Source organism: Podarcis gaigeae (assembly GCF_964106915.1).
Source record: "Podarcis gaigeae genome assembly, chromosome: 9".
NCBI lineage: Eukaryota > Metazoa > Chordata > Lepidosauria > Squamata > Lacertidae > Podarcis > Podarcis gaigeae.
Window position 1 is genome coordinate 20,856,235 of NC_139685.1, and position 24,259 is coordinate 20,880,493.

The window sequence follows — 24,259 nt, forward strand, 5'->3', positions numbered from 1 at the left end:
TGCGACAGCCAACTTGCAGATCTTCCATGCTCCAGACTGGTGCTATGTCACTGTTGGAAATAAACAGTACTGCTTACTGCTGCCAGGTAAGTCCACGGGACTGGCAGGCATTGATGTAGGAAGGGGCTCACCAGAAATTACTTTGCCAAGGACCTTCTAAAACTTGAGGCAGCCTTTCTCAGGTTACAATGCTGTGGTTACTTACCTGGGAGTCAGCTCCACTGAACTTAACTGGAGTTTACTGTAAATCCTACTGAAAGCAGTAAGATGAGTTAGTTGCGAGTGACAAACGCAGAGCTTTTTTTCAGCTGGAACTCACCGGAACTCAATTCCGGCACCTTAGACGGGCGCCATTACCCGTCTTTTTCTAGAAAAATAGCACTGGACAAATGTTTTGGTGAGATGCAGGAATGACAATTTCTATGAACGCCAAATGGTCCTCAAGCTTCAGTTTGCGAGTGTTATTCAGAGACCTCACAGTGTTTGGTTACAGACTTAGGAAGGAAAGTTAAACATAGCTCTGCAACACCCTGCCTGCCGCAGTTTAAAGTTTGTCTCATGTAATTTATTCATTTTGCAAACATAAAAAGAGAATACTAAAATGGAGCTCAATGTTTAGCGATTTATTGTCAGCGGCTGCAGTTTCTGTATGGCTCAAACAGGCAACAACAAACTTTCAAAAACAGGCAATTCTCCCTCCCTCCCCAAGAAGGCGTGCTAAATTCCCCAAATCAAGCTCCCACTGTGGACTCGGATAACAATACAATACTGGATTTTGTTCCTATAATTTGTTTTATAGAAAACATCTGGCTTTCTTTTTTTCCTCAGGTCCCTCTTTTGTTGTTATTTTTGTACTAAAAAGGAACAGAAAATGGTAAAGTGGTTCATGCATTCTTCTTTAGCATGTGCGGTCCAGCAAGATAAAAGGAATATAAAAAAATAAGATTGGCACATCTAGGAAAGCAGGACTTGGCTCCAGTTCAGGTTAGTCCAAAATCACATTATCAGCTTAAAAAACTGCGACCAGTTTGTTTGTTGCTTGAGTAGCATGTAGAAGGGTTGCCCAAATCAAGTACACACTTCCTTCTTTTGCCAGTGGTGAATGATGAATGGTGCTCATGTATGAAGTAATCATATGATTCAGGCTCCATGACTTAAAATAGATTGCTTACTTGTGTCTTTTGAATGGTGGTCTGTGCAGTCACAATCACAGGATCTGCATCTGTGCACAGAAACTTCTAGAGCAGGGGTCGGAAAAGATTCTGTGGCTTGGGCTGGTTTACGGTCCAGCAGACATCGTGGTGGGCCGGAGTGTGTGCGCATGCATGCACAAACGCTATTTCCGGCGCGGAGGAGGCGTCCGCAGCTTCCCATTGGCTGCAGAAGCTTCCTGCAGCCAATGGGAAGCCAGTCAGTGTTGCGGAAGGCGGTCCCTGAGCAGACGGTGGAGGTCCATGGGCTGGTTAAACGACCCCCATGGGCCGCTTGTGGCCCGTGGGCCTTAGGTTGCCGACCCCTGTTCTAGAGCTTAAGCCAGGGAACTGGCACTTACTTCTCCTTCTAAGAATGGAAAGATGCCCATGAGGCAGGCATCTTCCACTGCTGTTAGGCAAGAGGGGCACCAGCAGCATGGAAGGATGCAGGGCAGTGCTCTGTGTGGTTACTCCAAAATAGGTTGGACTGAATCCCATGGGACTTATTCCACGTCGTGCACTGTAAATAAGCCTTAAAACAGGGGTGGGGAATCTCTTGTCCTGCAAGCCAAATTTGGCCTCCCCATTGGGTCGGCAAAGTCACTTTGGCCAAGCCACATGCACCAGTCTTACACAGCAGCTAAGGGCAGGGCTTGGCTGAAAAGGGCCTTTTGACACACAACTGATAGTTGAGCATTTAGTGCTGGGCTGTGGCATGTCAATCACATGCCACTATGGCATCAGATGATTGACAGGGCCCACCTGCCTGCCGAAGTTGGCAAGGGGAAGTGGGCAGGAGATAGAGATCTGGCCCATGGGGCCAAAAGTTCCTACCCCTGCCTTAAAAAATGTGACACATGATTAGAAACCACTACTTTCAATATTTGTTGTTTATATATTTCCACATGCATTGTGGAGAGCATAGCAGAAAGAGCATGTTTCAACTGGACACAGTGACACAAAATTAGGTCATGATAACCTGGAATCATTATCCTGCAAAATACAGTTGCATATTGAATAGAGCTTACTATTTGTTATGGCAGGGCAATCTTGAATGCCAGCTGGAAGAAACCGGCATTTTAACTCTGATGGGGGATGCTAAGTGGGTACAGCTTATAGTTAAAATCAGGCTACCCTCCCCAAAAGGTCTGAGCTACAGGTAAAGCTGTGCCAGAATGGTTCACATGTGGACTAAATGGAAGGTCTTTCTCTTAACATCAAGGATATGATGAGGAAAGGTCTTAAGGAAATTTGTGCAGTAAATCTTGTTTAGAAGTGTTTTTGATTACCTATGCAGTGCTTTCATCCTCTCAGGGATTTCCTCAGAACCTTGGTAAATTAATTCAGAATATGTTCAGTGTTGCTGTGTGCCTAGCAGAGTACTGAACCAACAGAATCACCCCATTTCCAAATCCTAAACAATTTAACATCAGTTTTTTATGGAACATTCTTTTAAGCAAGGGTAGTGAAAAGTCTGTTATCTGCAAACAGCAATCTGTTTGCAGAGGGAAAGAAAGGAGGAGCCGCACCACACACCGTTTACAGTACAAATATTCATTTCTAAAAGAACAAATTTAACAGTATTCCTTCCATAAGGAAATAAAAGCGCAGACAGTTTCTCACATTCACATAATCATCATATATACAAAAATGCTGTGCTTGTGTAGAAATGTCTTTCCTGCATCCTCAGCTAGTTTATTCTCCAGAGAAGTGGCTCCTTTCATCTATGAATCTTGCTTCCATGAAGAGTTACAAATACTGTTTTATTATGAAAGTGATTTAGGTTTTGCACAGCTGTTTTCAGAGGGAACTACTTACTGTGCATCTTGTTAGACAGAGCTGCTCTAACACTGACTGCCCCAGAACCAAACATTATAATAACAGTAGAAAGAATAAAGTCAAAATTCAGTAATCCCAAAACCTCCTTGCCTGGCCAGGCTTAAATATCTCTTCCCATGCTATCAAGGCTCATATGAAATGATTTATCCATCGTGCAACAAGGGGCAGCATTTCTTTGTTTGCTTATATCTTGAACAAATTATTCTAAGTACTTTTTTGTCTATAAAAAAGCACAAGCAGTGGGTGGTGGCTGAATTTCATATAAAAAGAAGAAAAGTCATGTGAGAAAGATCATTTAAATGTACCACCCTTCTTCTTTTGGACATTAAAGCATAAATAACACTCTATTTTTGGCAGTGTTTTAAACCCTCCTATATGCTCTAGGCAGAATCCAAATCAGCCTTATTCACAAGAGAAATATCAGTGTGGTCCTCTTCAGAAGTAAAGTCTAACCCTCCAACTTAAGAATCACTAGCTCCATATGTGATGGAATAGAATTCCTTTGAGGGGCTTAAACATTTCAGTGCCCTCACAATTCAGCCTGCTGCCATTTTCAGATGTGCCTTGGGTGCCTGTTCAGACTGTCTCCAACATTATGACAAAATGACACTAGCTGTATTGGCAACAGCAACAAACCACACCACTTGATGTTGTTTTCTTTTGCTGAGTCTTCAGAATCAGCAGACCCAGAATCCCCATTTGTCCCTTGGAGATCAATTCTGCCCCTCACGATGGGGCTACACTTGCACTGCGCAGCAGACTCTTCCGTCCTGTAAGGATCCGACCTTCCAAGTTCTTGGCCTTTAGCAGTGGAGTTGGAAATGCTGTGGCCTGGATCACCCTGAACAAATACCTACAGTATAAGGAAGGATTAAAATAAGCTGTGTAGGCATGGCTTAAAGCTGGTTTGGGGCAAAGAGCCTCCTGTAAAAACGCATTATTCTCAACAGTGTGCTCTTATTAACCAGGTGGTAATAAAGCTCCCTCCCTCCCGCCCACCTTTATCTCAATCAATTAGTGAAAGGATTTGGGTTACCAAAAAGAATTACTTACGTTTGTCCTAACAAATGTATCATACTGAAACCAATGCCAAACTAAATGTTGGAGAATGGTTTAAGGATTATGGATGTAGGCAAAGTTTATATTCTAACTCAGGCATCCCCAACCTTCGGCCTTCCAGATGTTTTGGACTACAATTCCCATCATCCTGACCACTTTCAGAAGACATCCGAAGGCAGTCCTGTTTAGGGAAGCTTTTAATGTTTGATGTATTACAGTATTTTAATATTTTTTTCGAAGCCGCCCAGAGTGTCTGGGGAAGCCCAGCCAGATGGGCAGGGTATAAATAATAAATTATTATTATTATTATTATTATTATTATTATTATTATTATTATTATTACTGGTCCTGCTAGCTAGGGATCATGGGAGTTGTAGGCTAAAACATCTAGAGGGCCGCAGGTTGAGGATGCCTGTTCTAACTCTAGCCAAAAAAACACACACAAAAAAGCTCATGTTGGCAACAGCAACACAGAGATCCTACGGTGTCGCAATAGGGTTGCCATATTTCAGAAAGGTTGTTGAACTTTTCTGGATGTTATTGAGCTATTTTTAAGGAAAATCACCAAAAATGACACTGTCGGTGTGGGTTGCCATACATTCGGATTTTCCTGGACGTTTCAGCAATTTCTGTCTGGACACTGCTTCCAACTGCAGTATTCTGGATATGTCCTGGAAATTCCGGACATATGGCAACCCTGATTACAATGGCACTGTGCTCTTACAGTAGTCTTCAAACCCGTGTTCAAACCTCAAATCAGCAATGAATCACAACTGGCATTTAGCCACCTCCCATGCATCACAGACTTGCTATGACAATAGATCACTTCTTCAAGTTCTTTAGAGGAACTGCGGGATACAAATGTAATATAATAGAAAACCAGCAGGACAAAATCCCAATTACCCCCAGACTCCTCCTGACTTAAGTGTTCAGAGCCCAAGGTGGCAAAATCTGGGTATTGACTGAAACTGCCCTGAACTCAATATTCAGTTTTTAAGGAGGTGTCTGAACTAATGTTACACACTATTCAACCATTTTGACCAGAAACTTGAAAAAAGTGTGTGTGGGTGTGGTCTGGTTCTTAGAATCCAAACTACGAAGATACTAAAAAAATTGATGGGAAAGTGCTGTAATTTATTACCCTGGATATCTTGGCCAATACCGTATTTTTCGCACTATAGGACGCACTTTTTCCCTCCTAAAAAGCAAGGGAAAATGTGTGTGCGTCCTATGGAGCGAATGCAGGCTTTCGCTGAAGCCTGGAGAGTGAGAGGGGTCGGTGCGCACCAACCCCTCTCGCTCTCCAGGCTTCAGGAAGCTATCCGCTAGCCGTGGGAGACCCAGCTCTCCCACGGCTAGTGGAGCGCTGCAATAATCCCGAAGCTTGGGGCGTGCGGAGCTCAGCGCGCCCCAAGCTTCTGGGTGCCGGCAAGGTCTCCGCTAGCCATCTAGGCTGCGGATAGCAGCCTGCTTCCCGGAGCCTCGGGCGCCCTGAAAGCAGAGCGCCCGGCGCTTCGGGAACACATCCGCAGCGTGGGGACCCTTGCAGGAGTTCCCCGCAGGGCTCCCCACGCTGCGGATAGCAGCCTGCCGCCCGGCGGGTGGGGCGCCCTGAATCAGAGCGCCCCTCGCGCCGGGCACACATCCGCAGCGTGCGGAGCCCTGCAGGAGTTCCCCGCAGGGCTCCCCACGCTGCGGATAGCAGCCTGCTTCCCGGAGCGTTGGGTGCCCTGAAAGCAGAGCGCCCGGCGCTTCGGGAACACATCCACAGCGTGGGGAGCCTTGCAGGAGTTCCCCGCAGGGCTCCCCACGCTGCGGATAGCAGCCTGCTTCCCGGAGCGTCGGGCGCCCTGAAAGCAGAGCGCCCGGCACTTCGGGAACACATCCGCAGCGTGGGGAGCCTTGCAGGAATAAAGGGAATTCCCCCCCCCTTTATTTCCCCCTCAAAAAACTAGATGCGTCCTATGGTCCGGTGCGTCCAATCGTGCAAAAAATACGGTAATTCCAGAGTCCAGGGTATTCTGTATTGGAGACACTAACCTATTTCCCAATGAGGTGATAAAATGTCTGGGTAGTACTGTTTTAGCCTACAAGTGGAGGTTATGCAGCAGAATGTTTCCCCGAGGGAGGAAGACATTTCTCCCTTGGGGAAAACAAGCCTATCAAAAGGCAGGATGGGCTAGAACTATTCTTTTTAACATCTACTTTCCTATATGGAATGATTTTGGGGAGGTCAGGTTGGGATAATTCAATTATGTGAGCACCCATTTGGAGTCTGAAGTGGTACAGTCCAGACCACGCATTTACCACCCCAATGAGACTTAGACCTAAAGTGAAGAATGACCTCTTTTTGCTTGATTCAGCATAGCTTTTCTACAATGGTCAATAAATCTTTAGTACTGCTAAGGTTTTTTTTTAAAGTGAACAAGTAAAAATGTAAAGCGTGAATGTTACATGTGTTGTCCAACATGTGTTTGTATCATATTCAGCAGTTGGACAGAATTAGCTGCAGCTCCCTACTGACTTTACGTACAGGTTTGTTGCTCTGTCACATGTGACAGAAGAATCACAGCAACAATGAATTTCTATCTACACCACAATGCTGGGTCCCAAACCAATAAAATACCTTGGAAGAAGAGCCAAAAGAGTTGCAAGTATGCACACCAGATAAAACCTTGGAGTAGACAAATGTTTCTGAATTATCCAATATGGATTGGCTGGTGGGTTGCAGAGGATGCAGGTAGCTCCAAAGGTCCCAATAATACTGAAGAACAGGAAGACGCTACCAGCTAGAACAGAGAAGTGTGCCACATTCTGAAATTAAAAAACAACAACACACACCACAGAAGAACAAACGGAGTGAGACAGAATCTGCTTCCATTTCTGAAGAACTGAAAGGCAGCGGTACGAGCTCAGAGAATCACATATTCATTCACCATTCCAAACTAGCATTGTTTCCATGGTTCTTAGCCCCTAATGTTTAAGGGTGGGCTCAGGTAACTGTGCTGCAGGGCAGCTGCTTGAAAGGTCACTGTGTGGCACCTGTTAACTGGGGAAGCAGTTGTCTGAAGACTCTACCCATGCAGTTAAGCTGAGGGTTAACCCCCCCTTGCTTCTCCAGATTTCCAAGTGGCCATGGGTGGATGGGCTTCATGTGAACAAAGGCTGCAAAAGCAGCTTCTTCTGATTTGAGGAAGGTCCCATACAGTACCCATCAAAGGTAAGTTCCCACCTATTACATGGCCACGCCCAACGAGGTGGGGGAGGCATGCTGCTCACTGAGGTCCAGAGCCAAGGGTCCTCTGGCAGTTCCCTCGCGAGAAGCCAAGTTACAGGGAACCAGGCAGAGGGCCTTCTCGGTAGTGGCACCCGCCCTGTGGAACGCCCTCCCATCAGATGTCAAAGGAAAAAACAACTACCAGACTTTTAGAAGACATCTGAAGGCAGCCCTGTTTAGGGAAGCTTTTAATGTTTAATAGATTACACTGGTCAACAACAAATTTGGTGTCTGCATTTTTTCAGTTGATTTAGGACGAATCTGATGCACTGAATCAAAAAATCACATTGGTTTTGCTCAATCAGGTCAAGTTTTTGAACTATGGCCACATGTCATTTTTTTATGTTTTTGTTCACATGTGTGGAGCATTTTAGAAGAAGTTGGTGGGGGTAAAATGCCATGTTGAATAATTGTTTTGATTGGAAATGATTATTTTAATGACAAGAAGTATTCAGGTCCGATAGTTCTGGGTGATTATGTCGAAAAGGGATCAGTTTGAAGTCATAAAACCTCGAAATCTTCCATAAATTTGTGCGGCAAAGCATAAAGTTGGGGGATCAAAACTAAGTTAACGGGGCAGCCACCCCATGAAGTATCCTGATATTCAATCAGCACGTCGTCCTGTAGCTCATTGTGATGAAATTCCAATGCCTATCTTCGGAGAACTTCCTGACATTAGTGACGAAGATGCCTCCAGTGTTGAAGGACATGAAGAAGAAGTGGTTCTTGAAGATGATGTTCCACATCCATTTTCCCAAAAGGAGTTGAATGATCTAGTTCGTGACCTCAGCTTGTCAAAGGACTCTGCCGAACTGTTGGCATCCAGCTTGAAGGAAAAAAACCTCCTCTCTGACAGTGCTCGCATCAGCTTCTTCTGCAACAGGCATCAAGAGTACCTCCGTTTTCTCTCGGAAGAGAAGGACTTGGTGTACTGTGCAGATATTGCGCAGCTTCTGCTCAAGCTTGGAGTGCCACAGTACGAACCCAAAGATTGGAGACTGTTCATTGACAGCAGCAAGCGATCACTGAAATGTCTTCTGCTACACAATGGCAACCAGTTTGCCTCTATACCCCTGGCTCACTCTCTCACTGAAGGAGAACTATGAAACGGTGAAGTATGTGCTGGAGAAAATTGGTTATGATCAGCATAAGTGGTTTATTTGTGTTGACCTGAAGATGGTGAACTTTTTGTTGGGACAACAGTCTGGCTTCACCAAGTACCCATGTTTTCTGTGCATGTGGGATAGTAGGGACTGTGCTCAGCATTACACGGAGGACTGGCCTGTGCGGGAGGAATTGGTGCCTTGCAAAAAAAGGAACGTCATCAACGACCCTCTGGTGGACAGAGACAGAATACTCTTCCCACCGCTGCACATCAAGCTCGGCTTAATCAAGCAGTTCACCAAGGCTCTGGACAAGGATGGTGACTGCTTCACTTGCTTGTGCCAGGCTTTTCCAGGACTGACCATGGAGAAGTTGAAAGCTAGCATCTTTGACGGTCCTCAGATCCGTCAGCTCATCAGAGATCCAGAGTTCGGAAACTCAATGATAGAAGTGGAACTGGAAGCGTGGAAGGCATTTGTTCTGGTAGTGAAGAACTTTCTTGGCAACAATAAGGCCAGAAACTACGCAGAACTTGTCAACAACATGCTGACTGCTTTCAGAAACCTGGGCTGCAACATGAGCGTCAAGATGCACTACCTATTTTCACATATGGACCGGTTTCCTGAGAACCTGGGTTCAATGAGTGACGAGCAGGGGGAGAGATTCCATCAGGACATGAAAGAGATGGAGACCAGGTATCAGGATCGCTGGGACGCAGTCATGATGGCTGACTACTGTTGGACTCTGAAGAGAGACCTCCCTGCCGCTGAGCATTCCAGGAGTTCCAAGAAATGGAAGTTCAAGCCCTGAAGTTTGAAAAATGGTGAAGCAACATGCATTTTACGTATACTTATCTTTATCAATGCCCACCATTCAGTTTACAGTAAACCTGACCTGATGGAGAGAAACGGATGCCATTTCCTGATTCAGCAGTGCAAAAATACCCTAAATCAGTTGTAGAAATCTAGACAACATTCAAAAAGTAAAAAATTGTTGCCTAGTGTTATTGTATTTTAATGTTCTGTTGGAAGCCGCCCAGAGTGGCTGGGGAAACCCAGCCAGATGGGCGGGGTATAAATAATAAATTATTATTATTATTAGTGGCAGCTCATTCTCTGCTAAGACAGAAAGGGTGGTTTCATTGCTCCTGCTGTGGCCACCCAGGTCTGAGGCACCAAAGCCATTCATTGGCCTTTTCTGGCTACAGTGCCCTGACAGAAGCCAAGACCCAGGAGATGCCACAGCCCTTTGCCGCTGCCTTGGCCCAGCAGACCTTTAGATTAAGGGAGGCTGAGGATGTTCTAAGGAGATTCCCCTCTTCTTCACCCACTGGGAAGTTCTTTCACTAGGGTTCTTTCTTAACCCTACCTCGCTGTGTTGGGATTCACAAGGAGGAAAGGTCTAAAATAGAGGAGCTAGAAAGAAGTTCATCAGGCTTGTTAATGTGGGAAATAATCTTGCAGCACCCCCCCCCCCATTTTTTCCCATGCTTTATTAGGTAAGCAAAGGGTTAAGACACAGGGCGTTTCCCTTTAAATTCCTAGAAAGGGCAGTCTGGAAAGTCATATCCTCTGCTTGCCCTGGCAGGAAAATAATCCTTGCTACCTCCTCCCTTCTCGGTGTTCAGTCTCCTTTTCTGCAGTAATAAGAGGCAGCTATTCAGCCACCCCAGTTTCTGCCTCTCTCCTCTGCTGCCATTTAAAAACAACAATTTTAGTTAATTTGGGCAAGAATTTCTGTTACAAAAAGCACTGCCCTTGTTATGACATTATTGCTAATACTCTCTAAAGCAGGTGTGGGTGGGAAACCACTGACACTCTTGCTGAACAACAACTCCCATCATCCCTGGCCATTCTTGCAGAGGCCGATGTGAGCTGTAGTTCAAGAACATCTGAAGGGCCAAAGATTCCCCACACTTGCTCTAAAGGTAGGAATATGGTTCAGGGGAGGAACTTGCAGATGGGACAAGCTGGCTTCTGAGGAGTAAATTAACAATTAGTTCCCTGCCTGCCTCCCTCTTCCTTTTTCTCAGGGGCTGTTCACAGGTTCTGCTCAAAAGAACTGGGAGGCAGAACGATGAGATGTTGGGCAAGATAAGACTTCACCTTGGGTGTGTATGTATGAATACTCTGTATCCAATAAATTTAGAGAGAAACATGGAGAGTGGAAACTTCAAACTTCTCCCACCAAGGTTCCTGCAGGAACTTTGCTTCACGTTTTGTGAAAGGAAGTGAAGGCCTCTCCCTCGCCTGGAAGTAACTACCCAAACTGATCGTGTTCAGCTTTCACCCCAAACACTCATTCATGTGAAGGGAACTCACGAACAAATGTTAAAGAATGGACCCTATGGGGTCAGGTGCAAGACAGCTCATGTCCTCAATACTGGCATAAAGGAAGGAAAACACTTTTGGTAAGAATTGGCCAGATTCTCATGTTAGTTTTGGACATGGCAACATCATTCTAAGATGATTTTTATTGTGTCCATTTAACATGTCAAATGCTATGCACTCACACGGTTAGAATGGGTATCTATCTCATCAACTACTGAAGGCTGCTGTGGTGGTGAAAATACTACCCCACACTTTGTGCGGGCACATTTAAGCATCAACATCCACCATGTGACAAGATTATAAATGTTAACTTGACCCTGTCCAAGAGCAATTTGCAAAGTGAACCTTAGAATGAACAACGTACTCACCAAAGATTTGCTTTCAATCACGAGGTGTAATAATATTGTAAAAAACATGGAGGTGTTAATAGGACTCCCAAAAGAATAGAGGTCTATATCAGAGCCACTGTAGGTCTGCAAAGGAACAATTATTTAAAGTTTATGTATTCTGTGATTGTATTCCCCCTTTATTCCTTAAGATTTCTTTAAAGCTTTTTCATGAGACAATAAGATAAAAGAAACTAATCTAAATAACAAAAACAAAGAAGGAAAGAGAAAAGAAAACACAAGAGTCTTCTCTTAAATGTAGCTCTTAATCCCTGTCACCAACAGCAAATGATGGACCTTCCCAGCTCTCACCTGGGAGCTTTCCTTTCTTCTCCCAGTCTTTCAGCCTGGGAGATCTTCACTTCCCTGCCTCTCACTCTGGGTCCTGCCACCAACCATACACCACCTTCATGTGTGTGTAATCCTTGGACCCCAATAATGGGTCAGAGCAGAGGACACAAAAGGGGGGGAAAAGAAAAGAAAAAAAGAAAAGAAGAATGAAAAATAAATAAAAGGACTCCTGATTTTACATCTGCCCACTACATTAAATATATATATATATTCGTAACATTTGCCCTAGGATGACATCCAACTGTTCTGCTTTCTGTTAATATTTTCCCAATCTTCAGACTCAAATGTGTGAAATCTGTTCATTTTTCTTTTCACACAAGAAGTTCAAAAGGGATTCTCTATGATTCTCTATTGTTAATAAAATTTTGTAATGATTTTTCTCCAATCAAACATAACCACTTGGTCTTCCACAACCACAACGTCCACTTGATCTTAAACAATAATAAATCTTTCCATCTTTGTCCATGTTCGAGTCTCTCCACGGTGATCATATATTGAGATGTTATTCCATAGTTCTTTTCTTGTTACGTATCCATTAATTTGCACCCAGTTCTGTATCTTCAGTTCCCGTTTCCTGTTGTGTTCCATCCTTATCTAAAAAAATTACCTCTTCCATTTACATTTCTTCTACTCTTTTCCCAAGGAAAGCACCAGAGTACCTTTCCCCTCTGAGTTCACTCCAAGTTGTACACAGAGCCCTTTCTCTCTCAGCTCTTATCAATGCCAGATCCAGATGTCTATCCATGTCTCCATCCATGACTTCATTCTACTCCTCCAGAATCATAACACCATATGGCTGTTTTATTCCTCCAAACACTTGTGTAAAGGACTTTTCCAATGCACCATCTAATCCCTCCAACTCTACCATTTCACTCTCTGATTCTGCCAGACCTTTATCCATATTCTTCTCCAAAGTCTCTGTATCGTCTCTGATTCTGCCTTTCATTTCATTCATTCCTGGTTTATTTTCATTCCTCACTGGATTAGACCCCATTGGAACTTTAGTCAATTTTATTTGCTCATCAAACATTTGCTGAAGCATGCCAACAGTCAGTGGAATGCCCAAATATAGGTATACTTGCCAGACTGAATTTTCATGATCTTATTTACAATTCAGTCTCATTACATCTCCTGTCCCCACCTTAAGATCTTCGCAGCCATATCTCTTATTAGAATAGAGAAGTTCCTTTCCCGTGGAGGAAGTATCAAGTGCACATTTACTTTTGATTTCTAAGCAACATTTACATTGAGAAAACAAAAATAAACAACATGAAATAAAAATTATTGACACACACAAGTGTCCTGTTCATTTGCAACTTTCTTTACTCAAGCCATTAAAACAGGCTTTTGGTTCTGCCTTCAACCCTTTAACAATCGACTTCTCTTCCCTTCTACTTGAAGCCAAAAAGCAGCTCATGCATCAAATGTAAATTTCCACTGGCAGATGGATAAATTTCTCTGAGTTATAAATTATAAATTTCCAGAAATAATTAAGAAAGAGAGGCTTTTGCAGATCACACACACATCAGGGCTCTTATGTGGCTTTTGGGCAAGATGTAGACTCCTTGGTTCTTAAGTCACTTAACCCCACCAGAGCTCCCAGGAGTTGACAGCTTCTTGGTCTCTTGACACAGAAAACAGCTTTTTCAGCGCATCAGAGGTTGGACCCCTATTCACTCTTTTTCCAGAGTGAATTTGACAGTCGAAGCTTACGCCTGGCTATCATCAATTATCATGGAATTATTTCCGTCGACTGCTGACAACAGACATTCAATCTGCCATGCCCCACCCACCCACCGGAAGTCCTCTGTGCTTGTATTCCAGATCATGAGTACTGTAAGTCTACTGTTTTCCTGAATATGAAGGAAGTTTAAAGATCAAATAAAAAGGCAAATAAAAGATAGAGACAAAGGAGTAAAATATCCTAACACTTACCCAGTAAGGGATAAAAAAGCAAACTAGACTTTGGTAAAAAGCATCTAATAAGTTCATTATGAAGGTTGTAAACAGGTATGGCTGAAAAGGAAAGACAGAAGAAACACTTATTGAGGGTAGGATTCATCTAATGAGCCCCACACAAGCACTTTTGCAATGGGTCTTTCCCCCCCACCTCTTAAATTGGGTTAAGGGGGTTCAGGAGAACCCCGAGAAGAGGGTTATTTTGAATTCTACTCATAGTTTGGGAAGATACAGATTCTAGTCATTTTGCCTTGTCTGCATGTTTGGACTGAACGCCTTACTGAGCTTCCAAAAGCTCACACATACAGGATCACCATCTAAGATCCAGGTCTCAACCTTCAGTGAGAGAGCCTGAGCGCGTCTGCAATATGCCCAAGTCACAAATGAGAGCTTAAAGGGAGGAGGCGAGTCTAGTTATAAGACTAACACTTGTTGGTATATAAAAATGCAGCTTTTAAATTACCAAAAATAGCATGGTCAGGCAGGAAGTGTTTGAACCTCTGAACAAAAATTGGTTCAATAAAAAAAACTGTTGTATTTTCAACGAACCAACCAACCAGAGATACTCATTGTCAGAGCTGCAGGGGTGGCCCCATCCCAGGCTGGTGAGACAGTACAGCGATCTAATCTGGAACCCCTCCTAGAGAGTTTCAGCTTAACTTTGATAGCATGCATGTTCAGCACACAGCGTACAATATCCCCACATTTCTGCTGAGGCCTTCCTCGCCATGCTGGAGAAACACAAATAAGCAACAGCAGTCTACGTGGTAGAAAATGGTAACAGGGCATCCATCAAATGACTGTTTGTGTATAAACTATGTTGCCCTCCTAAGGCCACCTACATTCATTGGCTGTAAAGCCAGTGAAGAATAATGCCTTTCATCTCCACCAGATTATTTAACAGGAGGGAATGTTCACGTTTAACTGGTAAGGAATGCACAACAGAGAACATGTGAGTCACTTCAGCTTTCAAATATTTGTAAGAAGCCAAGAAATACCTCGTTTCTCTGACTAGCCTTGTAAAGTTCTGGCAAGTGCAACAGGACTTCTGCGGAGACATCTTTGTCCAAAACACCATAAATGACAGGTGGTACCGATGTGAAGAGCAGATTGAAGAAAATCAAACTCCAGTAGTCGGTCATGGGTGTTCCTGAAAACCCACAGAAGAACTGGAACCAGAACAGGAGGTTTACATATGCCTGTTAGGAACAGAGATGGGAATTAAAAGGTGAGAATCTATAAAAAAGAGCCAACAGGAATTATATATACTGAGTCAGACCATTGGTCTGTATAGCTCACTTGTGTCTACACTGACTGGCAGAAGCTCTCCAGAGTTTTGGAGTTTTCCACCCTACCTGGATTAATCTGGGACCTTTTCCTTGCTCCACTACTGATGTACGGTTCTGCCCCTTTGCGGGAAAGAACTGCAATGTCAAATGGTTCTTAAAGTGGGCTACACAAATGTTGAATGCCAATGATACGAATCTGTTGCCCTAGAAATGGTAATAAGGGCTCAGGATTGCAAATACTGCATTTTCTCAGCACCAAACACTTAAGATAATTTGGTGAAAATGTTGACTACCAGTATGAGGATAAACAAAAAAAATTCCTTCCAGTAGCACCTTAAAGACCAACTAAGTCAGTTCTTGGTATGAGCTTTCGTGTGCATGCACACTTCTTCAGATACACACTTTAAGGTGCTACTGGAAGGATTTTTTTTTGTTTTGACTATGGCAGACCAACACGGCTACCTATCTGTAACTGGAAGTACGAGGATAGTAAGACACCACTGTTAAAAACTGCCTGGAGAGAAGGCTGGCTGTAGCCTCTTGCCTTGTTAAGCTGTGTGCAAAAAGGGATTCCTGCTTTCCCAGAATTTCAAATAGTTACCAATATTTAGTAATGCTTACTTTATTCCATGGTCAGAGGTTACAGATTATCAGCTCTCCAGTGGTTAGAGCTGAAAGCTTTACAGGAGTTACCATGTGGTTACTGCTTGCCTCTGTCCTAACTCTGTAACATAATGAACTCATTTTGAGTTCTTACTGCTCAGAAGTAAACCTCAAAGTTCATGCTCAGCATCGAAACTGGCAAGGCCTGTCTGCTTCAGACACGCTTCCCCAGGCAGAAACGGCATAAAATAATCCTTTGATAATTTGCAGGTTTCAATAGTGGAGCCAACTTGTCACAATCTTCTTAGTGCTGACAGACAGCTTTTTGGCATAGACCGTATTTAAATTTATTATAAATGCCTCTGGAGCAGTGACCCTTAACCCAAGGCGGGTGGGCAGACTCCATTTCTGCTGCTGTAGATTCAGAGTACAGAATTTACTAGCGTCCTTCGCCTGTTTCTAATCATTAAGAAACTGTCCTTCCGCAAGGTCAAACCCACTGAGGCATCCCCGGAAGCTACATACCAAATTCTTGTAAAAAAAGTAAAGGATCATGTTCGCTAATCGCGTGTAACACCAGTGGCCGTGTACGAACAGCAACTTGCTGAGGTGTCTGAACTGAGAAAGCGCAAAATCACTCGCCAGCACAGCCTGAAAATGAACATGAAATAAATGAAATACAGCAACCGAGAAAATACCTACAAAATGAAGTCAGGAGCTTTCATTGACCACGGAGTTACTTGACACTCCTGCATCCCACTGAAGCTGACGGCACAAGTCCCATTGGCCAAAAATAAAAATAAATGTCTCCACAAAGGTTTCCTTGTAGAAGTCATGGTCTTGTGTATACTGTTATACTTGTCTCCCTTTCTAATTCATCCTCCACTCATCCTCTCTTTCCCTTGATTTGGACCCCACACTCGTTAATCATCATTTATTGAGCAGTCTCTTACATGCCAACTCATCCACCCTCTTAACACGAGAACATATTTTAGTTCCTCACGAATCAAGGAAGTTGTTGAACGGAGATCTTTGCACGACCAACTCATAAATTATTACACTGTTCCCATGAGTCAATGACTTCTGTGACAACTAAAGCCGCCAGAATGAATCCTCTTCAAACCTCTTCAGATATCTACCTGAAACTGCTTCAAACATGCTCCACGAAGATGCCCATGGTTGTACAAATTCCTAGGTCCTCTGATTTCCAGGAACTTTCTCCTGGTACAGTGGTACCTCAGGTTACATACGCTTCAGGTTACATACACTTCAGGTTTACAGACTCCGCTAACCCAGAAATAGTGCTTCAGGTTAAGAACTTTGCTTCAGGATAAGAACAGAAATCGAGCTTTGGCAGCGCGGCGGCAGCAGGAGGCCCCATTAGCTAAAGTGGTGCTTCAGGTTAAGAACAGTTTCAGGTTAAGAACGGACCTCCGGAACGAATTAAGTACTTAACCTGAGGTACCACTGTATATAATCTGATTTCTTAGGAACGTATGTCCATATTAGAACCTAATACAGTGTAAATATGGCTCTCAAGGCCCTTGCAATAGAATAATAGAATTGTAGAGTTCGAAGGAACCAGGAGGGTCATCCAACCCCCTGCAATGCAGGAATTCTGTCCACAGCCATCCCTGAGTGGTTAACAACCAAGACACACTGTCCCATTGCGCCACAGGTTCCCTACAACACCATAGTACTTGTATTTCCAACAGATCAGACCTCTTGCAAATTCTAGGGTTTGGGGTATTCAGCTTTTGATTCCACCAACAATATATTCTGCTACCGATAAATGTCCTGGCTCTCACAGTCATCAATCTATACGCAACACTGCTTCCATGTACAGTTCTCTCAATCCATCCTACCTGCATGCCTTCTTGGCCAGCAATTCCAATTCCAACATCAGCAACTTGGATCATACTAACATCGTTGGCACCATCACCTTCCAGGAGAAGGAAAAGAACAACGTTGCAGTGAAACTGGTTTGGGCTGGGGCACTGCACATAGACTTGACGAAAGAGAAAAATAAATTGAAATTTCATGGCCCCACAAGATGCGATGTTAAATACAAGTGCAAATGTCATCAGCTGGGAGGGCTGGTAATTATCACTGCAGACATCAAAAGAGGAAATGAAGCTTTTCCTTCCCTACTGCTGCACGTCAAATGCAAATTTATGTCTAGTTTGTTCATCAGTTTTAGAATTATTGTCAAGTAATGCTTACACTATTAAAAGGACTCTATAAAGTGCAACCTGAAGATAGGGGGGTTCATGTTGGCATATTTAATGTAATAATGTAATAATGAGAATTTTAGGAGAGCAGATTTATAAAATACACAATTTTTATTGATAGTTTATGTGGCTATTTAGAGGGCACTTGTAAGTTTGCATTATACCTGTATCTGTATATGTTGGGCATTGTAATAAATGTTTTTATCATGAAATTGGTGTATCTGATGTAAAGAAACCTTATAAACGAATTACTATTTTTTGAAAAGTGCAATAAAACTATATTGCCAACACAGCTCATGATCTACCTCAGAGGCTTGTCGGTTGGATTACTACCCTGCACAGATGGGGAATGACGACAGCATCACATATTGATGGCCTTCTGTGTGATGGCATCTAATCTGTGAATGCGCTCCCCGGGCAAAGGAAACAGGCACCAACGCTATTCGTGTTTTGGTGCCAGGTAAAGCTGTTTCCGGGACGCGGGTGGCGCTGTGGGTTAAAGCCTCAGCGCCTAGGGCTTGCCGATTGAAAGGTCGGCGGTTCGAATCCCCGCGGCGGGGTGCGCTCCCGTTGCTCGGTCCCAGCGCCTGCCAACCTAGCAGTTCGAAAGCACCCCCAGGTGCAAGTAGATAAATAGGGACCGCTTACTGGCGGGAAGGTAAACGGCGTTTCCGTGTGCTGCGCTGGCTCACCAGATGCAGCTTTGTCACGCTGGCCACGTGACCCGGAAGTGTCTCCGGACAGCGCTGGCCCCTGGCCTCTTAAGTGAGATGGGCGCACAACCCCATAGTCTGTCAAGACTGGCCCGTACAGGCAGGGGTACCTTTACCTTTAAAGCTGTTTCCATGAGCACTTTTGAGATATGAGCTTGCTGGATCAGATCAGTAGCCCATCTAATCTATCTTACTCTATCAGAACGCATCCATCAGGATTAGCAGGCATGAACAGCCTTATCTTCCATGAATTTGTCCAATCCTCTTTTATAAACCCATCCATACTGGAAGCCATCGCTGTCTCTTGTGGGAGTTAGCTGTGGAATTATCAGTGTGTTGTGTGACGAAGTACTTTTCTTTTGTCTGTCCTGGATCTTCCAACATTCAGCATCACTGTATGTCTACAAATTCTAGTGTTATGGGACGGATGTTCTGCTGCTACAATTAGGTCCTGTGGATGCTTTTATAACGGGAAGGCGGGCCAAAAATATTTTGAACAAGCAAGTGAACTTTATATGGAGGTGAGAGTCATGCTTCTCCTTTTCACCTATCTCCCAAGTATGTAGAACATGGGCTGCAGGAGAAAGGTATGTGGTTGCCAGAAATGCATGGTAACCCCCCGCTCCCCGGTTGCAAATAATCCGAAGAGTTTGGACAGAGGAAGTGTGACTAACTCACAATTCCCACTGTGGTGTTTTCACATAACATATAAAGTCACCTTGAAATTGTTATTCTGAATGAGAGTGTTGAAAATATTTTGACGTACATAGAGCAAGCTTCCCTGCTTACTGCAATCGGAAGGAGGCAACTAGAGTGAAAATGCCTGGCTGGTGCAGTTGTTACATCAGACTGTCTGTCTGTCTGTACCTATGGAGCAGCAGGGCTTTTCAACTAGCAGATCCCAGTTGGGATTCTACAGCCACGTTCTACCATTTGCCTGCTGGTCTGTGTCAATAGTTATCCCAAGGAAAATCTAAGAAACATACCTTTAATGCAGATGTGGGGATCCCGTGGTCCTCCAGCTGTTGCTGGATTACAACTCATATCAACCCCAGCCAGCATGGCCAGTGGTCAGGGATGATGGAGATCAGATATCCCCCATCCCTGCTTTACAGTGAAATCAAAGGTGATGCTGTATAACATATATGCTGCTCCCTTGCAAGAGAGAGATGACTCACCTACAGCCAATGTCATCACCTTCAGTTCCTTTCGGATCTTTTCCACCACTCGGCTCTTCTGCAGAGGGGTGGCTCGGCAGCAGATGACAGCCCGTACACGTGTTGTGAGCTGCAGGAACTTGTTCGCCACACTGTCGTGCAAGGCAAATTCTAATGTTGCTCCATCTATAACTAGGGCAGCAGTGAAATGTGGAATTTGAGCAACCGATGAGGTTGGGATTCTCAAATGGTTTGCCTCATAGTTTTCTTTCCACTTGATGTCTTCCAAAATCTTGTCCATCTTCAACGAACAGGATTCCTGGTTGGGAAAAGGGTATTGGTAGGTTTTATCTAGGATCAGATTCTTTTAAGTACGTATTAAAGCTTCGCTTTACAAGTCACATCTCAATGACTGTTAACAGCTTGTCAGCTATAGATGTATCTTGAGTGCATTCATTAATGAAAATGATCCGCCATTTTTAATTCTGCAAAAGACCTGCAAGGCCATGATAGGGAAAGCCTTCTTCACAAAGATTCTGGGCCACTTTGGATATTACCATAAACTGGTTTATGATGGAAGGGGGAATAAGCCAAAGGAATGACTCTCCAGCACAGCCATGAGATCAGAAGCTTTCACTTCCATTTTTGATTAACTGCAATATGTCCAAACCCTATACTATAGTCTACCTTAACTATGGTTTGTGGAAAGGAGCCAACTTCAGAACCCATACCTTGAACTTGGCTTGTTTCAAACATATTTTAAGACACTGTTTGTCAGGTTCAGATGAAGCAACAATATGGTTAATCAAAATGGAAACAAAGGTTTCTGTTCGTTTCATGTCTGCAGCAGGAATGCATTTAAAATTCTGAGACTCACTGTGGCTTGCTCCTGTTTCAATAAACCATGGCTTAGACAAAGCAGCTCACTGTCACGTGAGCAAGGGTTCGTTAAATGCTTAAGAAATGAGCCACACACAGAGTTTACATTTAGCTAGGGGCAGGAATCCAATGGCTGAAAGAAACACTGGAAAGAGATATATCTTGCAATGTTTTTTAAAAAAATCTGATTAATGGAAGGGGCTGTATTATTAAATCGTGATCCATATGCATGTGAGTAGTTAGTTTTTTTATTTAAAGAAATAAAATAAACTCATCTTACATAATTCAGCTAAAATAAATGGGATCTGCAGAAGTGCAAGGGAAATTTCTGAGAGTTTATAGACACACGGCTCACTAAAATGAATGGGAGCTGTACATGAAGTTGTATGCTGCTTTCTCAATAATACACAGTGGGTTTGAACTGAAAGGACCTTTCCTCCCCCAAAATCATAATTAAATATAACCATCCGCCATGGATGCTTTAGTTGAGATTCTTGCATGGCAGGGGGTTGGACTAGATCGTTATTTAAGTTCTTTCCAACTCTACAATTCTAAGATTCTATGAATGTGCAATTAAAAGAAACATAACACTGTCTAGACAACATTTTTACTGTGATTAGTTCATCAGTCTTGCGGTGAGTCATCTGTGAAGACAAAGGCCTGAATTTCTAACAAACAAAATATCCATTCCTGCCATCATACAATATTCTTTTCAACCTGTTGGTTTTTTTTTAACGGCAAAGCATTCTCTGTCCCAATTTTTAAGCAATCTTTAACAAGTTATGGCTAGGATTAGTACTGGATAATGTGAATAAAGATATTTCCATCACATAAAAGGGAACTGGCTTCCCATTTGAAAACACTGACTATTTTTAAGAGAGAACACAAAAACACCAAGATTTTTTCTGCATTAGGAAATGTAAGTAGATTAACTTTCTGGAATGCTGCATGTAATACCATTTTAATGAGATAATTCTTAGCACATTAATGGTAATCAAACACGGCTGCAGGGAGATACGACAAAGAGCAACTTGCAAAAACTGAACTTGTTCCAATTTCCAAGACAAAGCTCCTAGTCCGACATCCGTAGAGCTAGTGTAGTTTAGCATTTAGCCCTTGGAAGCATTTTAACAACGTTTTGCAGTGTGTCAACTTTCTGCGCAAGGCGGAAGGACAAATGAATTGGCGGGCTGCATTTAAATAATTAACTGCCACTTACGCTTCTGTTCAGGAGTACAATTGCAGCTTAGACACTCACATTTAACATAAAATCCTGAATTTATAAAGGTCATCCTACAAAAAACTGCAGTTTTTAGACACGAAGGGAACCTTGACACACTGCCAACACCCCAGCTGCACAGACTAGTGTGAAGCCATTGGCCAAAAAGGAAAGGAGGAGCAGCAGCAGTAGTGGGGCAAGATGGGAAAGACAACTGCAAGATGAATTAACCCAAAGCAAAAACCGGAAGTGGTCTGGTGGGTAAGTTTGCTGCTGTTGTCTTCTCTGGCCCTGCGGTCATACAGCAATGCAAACAGTTCCAGCTACAGAAAAACCAAATGCCACACGCACCAGGCGATCAGACTGCAGGATGAAGATGAAATCACTCGGCGCCAGTAATCTACAGGAATGTGCTATGTTGATGGCTGTCTCGCTTTTATCGCCAGTCAGCATCCAGATCTTAATTCCTGCTTTTCGGAGCGCCTCTATGGTTTCTGGAACACCTTCCTGCAATCGGTCTTCAATCCCGGTGGCACCTGCAAAGCAGCAATCAGTGGGATTAGGTCAAACTGCACTGTTCTGCACCGGCTGCCAGTTGGTTTCCAGGCCCAATTCGAAGGGCAGGTGCTGATCTATAAAGCCTTACAAGGTTCAGGACCTCAATATCTTAACGGGCTGCAACTCCCCATAGAACCTGACCTGGGCCCTGTACTTGTCATCTGAGGCCCTTCTCTGTGCCCCCGAGAGGTTTGGAGGATGGCAACACAATGATGGGCCTTTTCCGTGGTGGCTCCCCATCTGTGGAATGCTCTCTCCCCAGAGAGGCTCACCTGGTGCCGTAATTACACATATTTAGGCAAAAACATTGCTCTTTACCCAGGCCCTTGGCCATTCAATAATGTAGGGCCTGCTAAATGTGTGGGAGGGGACTGTTATGATTATTTTATTATTATGTTGATGTTTTATTGTGTTGTTAGAAGTCGTGCAGAGTGGCTGGTGAAACTCAACCAGATGGGCTGGGTATAAATAATATCTTCTTCTTCTTCTCCTTCTTCTTCTTCTTCTTCTTCTATCTACCATTAGGCTCTGTATTATGTTTTTATTATTATGCTACATAAATTATGTTCTTAATTTTGTACCCCGCCCTGGGATTTTTAGATAACGGACAGGATATAAATCAAATCAATAACAATAGAAGATTTTTTTTTTAATGCAATTAAATGTAAATACTACTCAGCAGTTGGGAGCGGCTATATATAGAGCTGAGAAATGCCAAGTTTCTCCTAAGCAAAAATATGCTGAGATTTAAGGTTCATAATTTTTTTCCAAGTGGGATTGCAAAAGACTTATTACCATTCCAATTACCAAAGGTTTCTAGGCAAAGTAGCTATAATTCCCAACTCCTAACATGAGGTAAATGGTGAGGAATGAGCTTATGTGCCGATTCACAACCTAACAGATGTTACATGGGAGAGAATTTCCTGAAATGTTAGAGAAATCAGGTGAAATAATATGGAACCAGGATGAGTTTGTGATGCCTTGGTCTGAACCGTAAAGGATATGGAGTAGTTTCTCTAACAGAATCAAAGCCTATGAAATCATGTACAGTGGTGCCTCGCAAGACGAAATTAATTCGTTCCGCAAGTTTTTTCTTCTTGCGAGTTTTCCCATAGGAATGCATTGAAAATCAATCAATGCGTTCCTATGGAGACCGTCCGGGGACAGAGGGGAAGCGCCGCGCGCCTTCCCCTCTGTCCCCGGACCTGTTTTAAAGCAAGGGAAGGGGCAGCGGGGAGAATCGCTTCTCCCCGTTGCCGCCCCTTGGTTCAAAAGGGGTCCGGGGACAGAGGGGAAGGCGCGCGCGCCTTCCCCTCTGTCCCCGGAGATTGCGGGGCTGGCAACGGGGAGAAGCAATCTTCTCCCCGCCACCCCTTGCTTCAAAAGAGGTCCGGGGACAGCGGGGAAGACGCGCTGCGCTTCCCCGCTATCCCCGGAGCTTGCGGGGCAAGCTTCGTTTTGCGAAGCAAGCCCATAGGGAAATGCGTCTTGCGAAGCGGCTAAGAAAACGAAAAACTCCTTCGTCTAGCGAGTTTTTCTTCTTCCGAGGCGTTCGTCTTGCGGGGTACCACTGTATCCTAACAGCAACCTCAGTTTCTTTGAGTGCTGGTCCTTATGTGGGCAACGTGGCCCACCTTATGTGGGCAAGGTGGAAGTAACAAAAACAACCTTTAGTGGGGGGAAACCCCTCAGGATGGAATTCCTCCACGCCTACCGAATCAGCTGTATGAGTACTGAGTACCCTCAGATACCGGCTGAGGGTAAAAATTGGGTGGTAGGAGGGGAAATGCAATGCAACGTCTGGAATCCTGATCAGAAGCACTCCTTGCAGAGGCCTTCCCCTTTCAGCCCATGGAGGGGGAATTTTGTGGTATCTGATAGCCCCTGGGATGCCCTCCCAGGCAGGGCCAGCCCAGCCATTAGACAGCGTGAAGCCACAGCCTCAGGTGGCAGAAACCCACAAGGTGGCACCCACACACCCTGCTGCCTCCGCCATCAGCGCTGATTTCTGGAGAAGTTTTGCTGGCAATCAGTGGCGGCACAGTGAATGCTCCCAGGAGCCGGTAGATTGCACCTAAGTCGTCTACTCTTCATTCTCAATTTATGCTCCTT

General features: G+C 43.9%; 1 protein-coding gene across 1 annotated transcript in view; it reads right to left on the reverse strand.

Annotated features, from left to right (window-relative positions):
• Window positions 1-602: 602 nt before the first annotated feature.
• The window catches only part of ATP10D (ATPase phospholipid transporting 10D (putative)), a 60,868-nt gene continuing 37,211 nt past the window's right edge, over window positions 603-24,259 (reverse strand). Inside the window, exons 16-24 of the mRNA XM_083754866.1 lie at window positions 21,941-22,125; window positions 19,513-19,810; window positions 17,256-17,332; window positions 15,916-16,041; window positions 14,497-14,697; window positions 13,475-13,555; window positions 11,171-11,275; window positions 6,718-6,905; window positions 603-3,885 (exon numbers count right to left, since the gene is read on the reverse strand). Of these exons, the coding sequence (XP_083610992.1) occupies window positions 3,759-3,885; window positions 6,718-6,905; window positions 11,171-11,275; window positions 13,475-13,555; window positions 14,497-14,697; window positions 15,916-16,041; window positions 17,256-17,332; window positions 19,513-19,810; window positions 21,941-22,125 (1,388 nt within the window). The 3' untranslated portion in view covers window positions 603-3,758. The remainder of the gene's footprint in view (window positions 3,886-6,717; window positions 6,906-11,170; window positions 11,276-13,474; window positions 13,556-14,496; window positions 14,698-15,915; window positions 16,042-17,255; window positions 17,333-19,512; window positions 19,811-21,940; window positions 22,126-24,259) is intronic.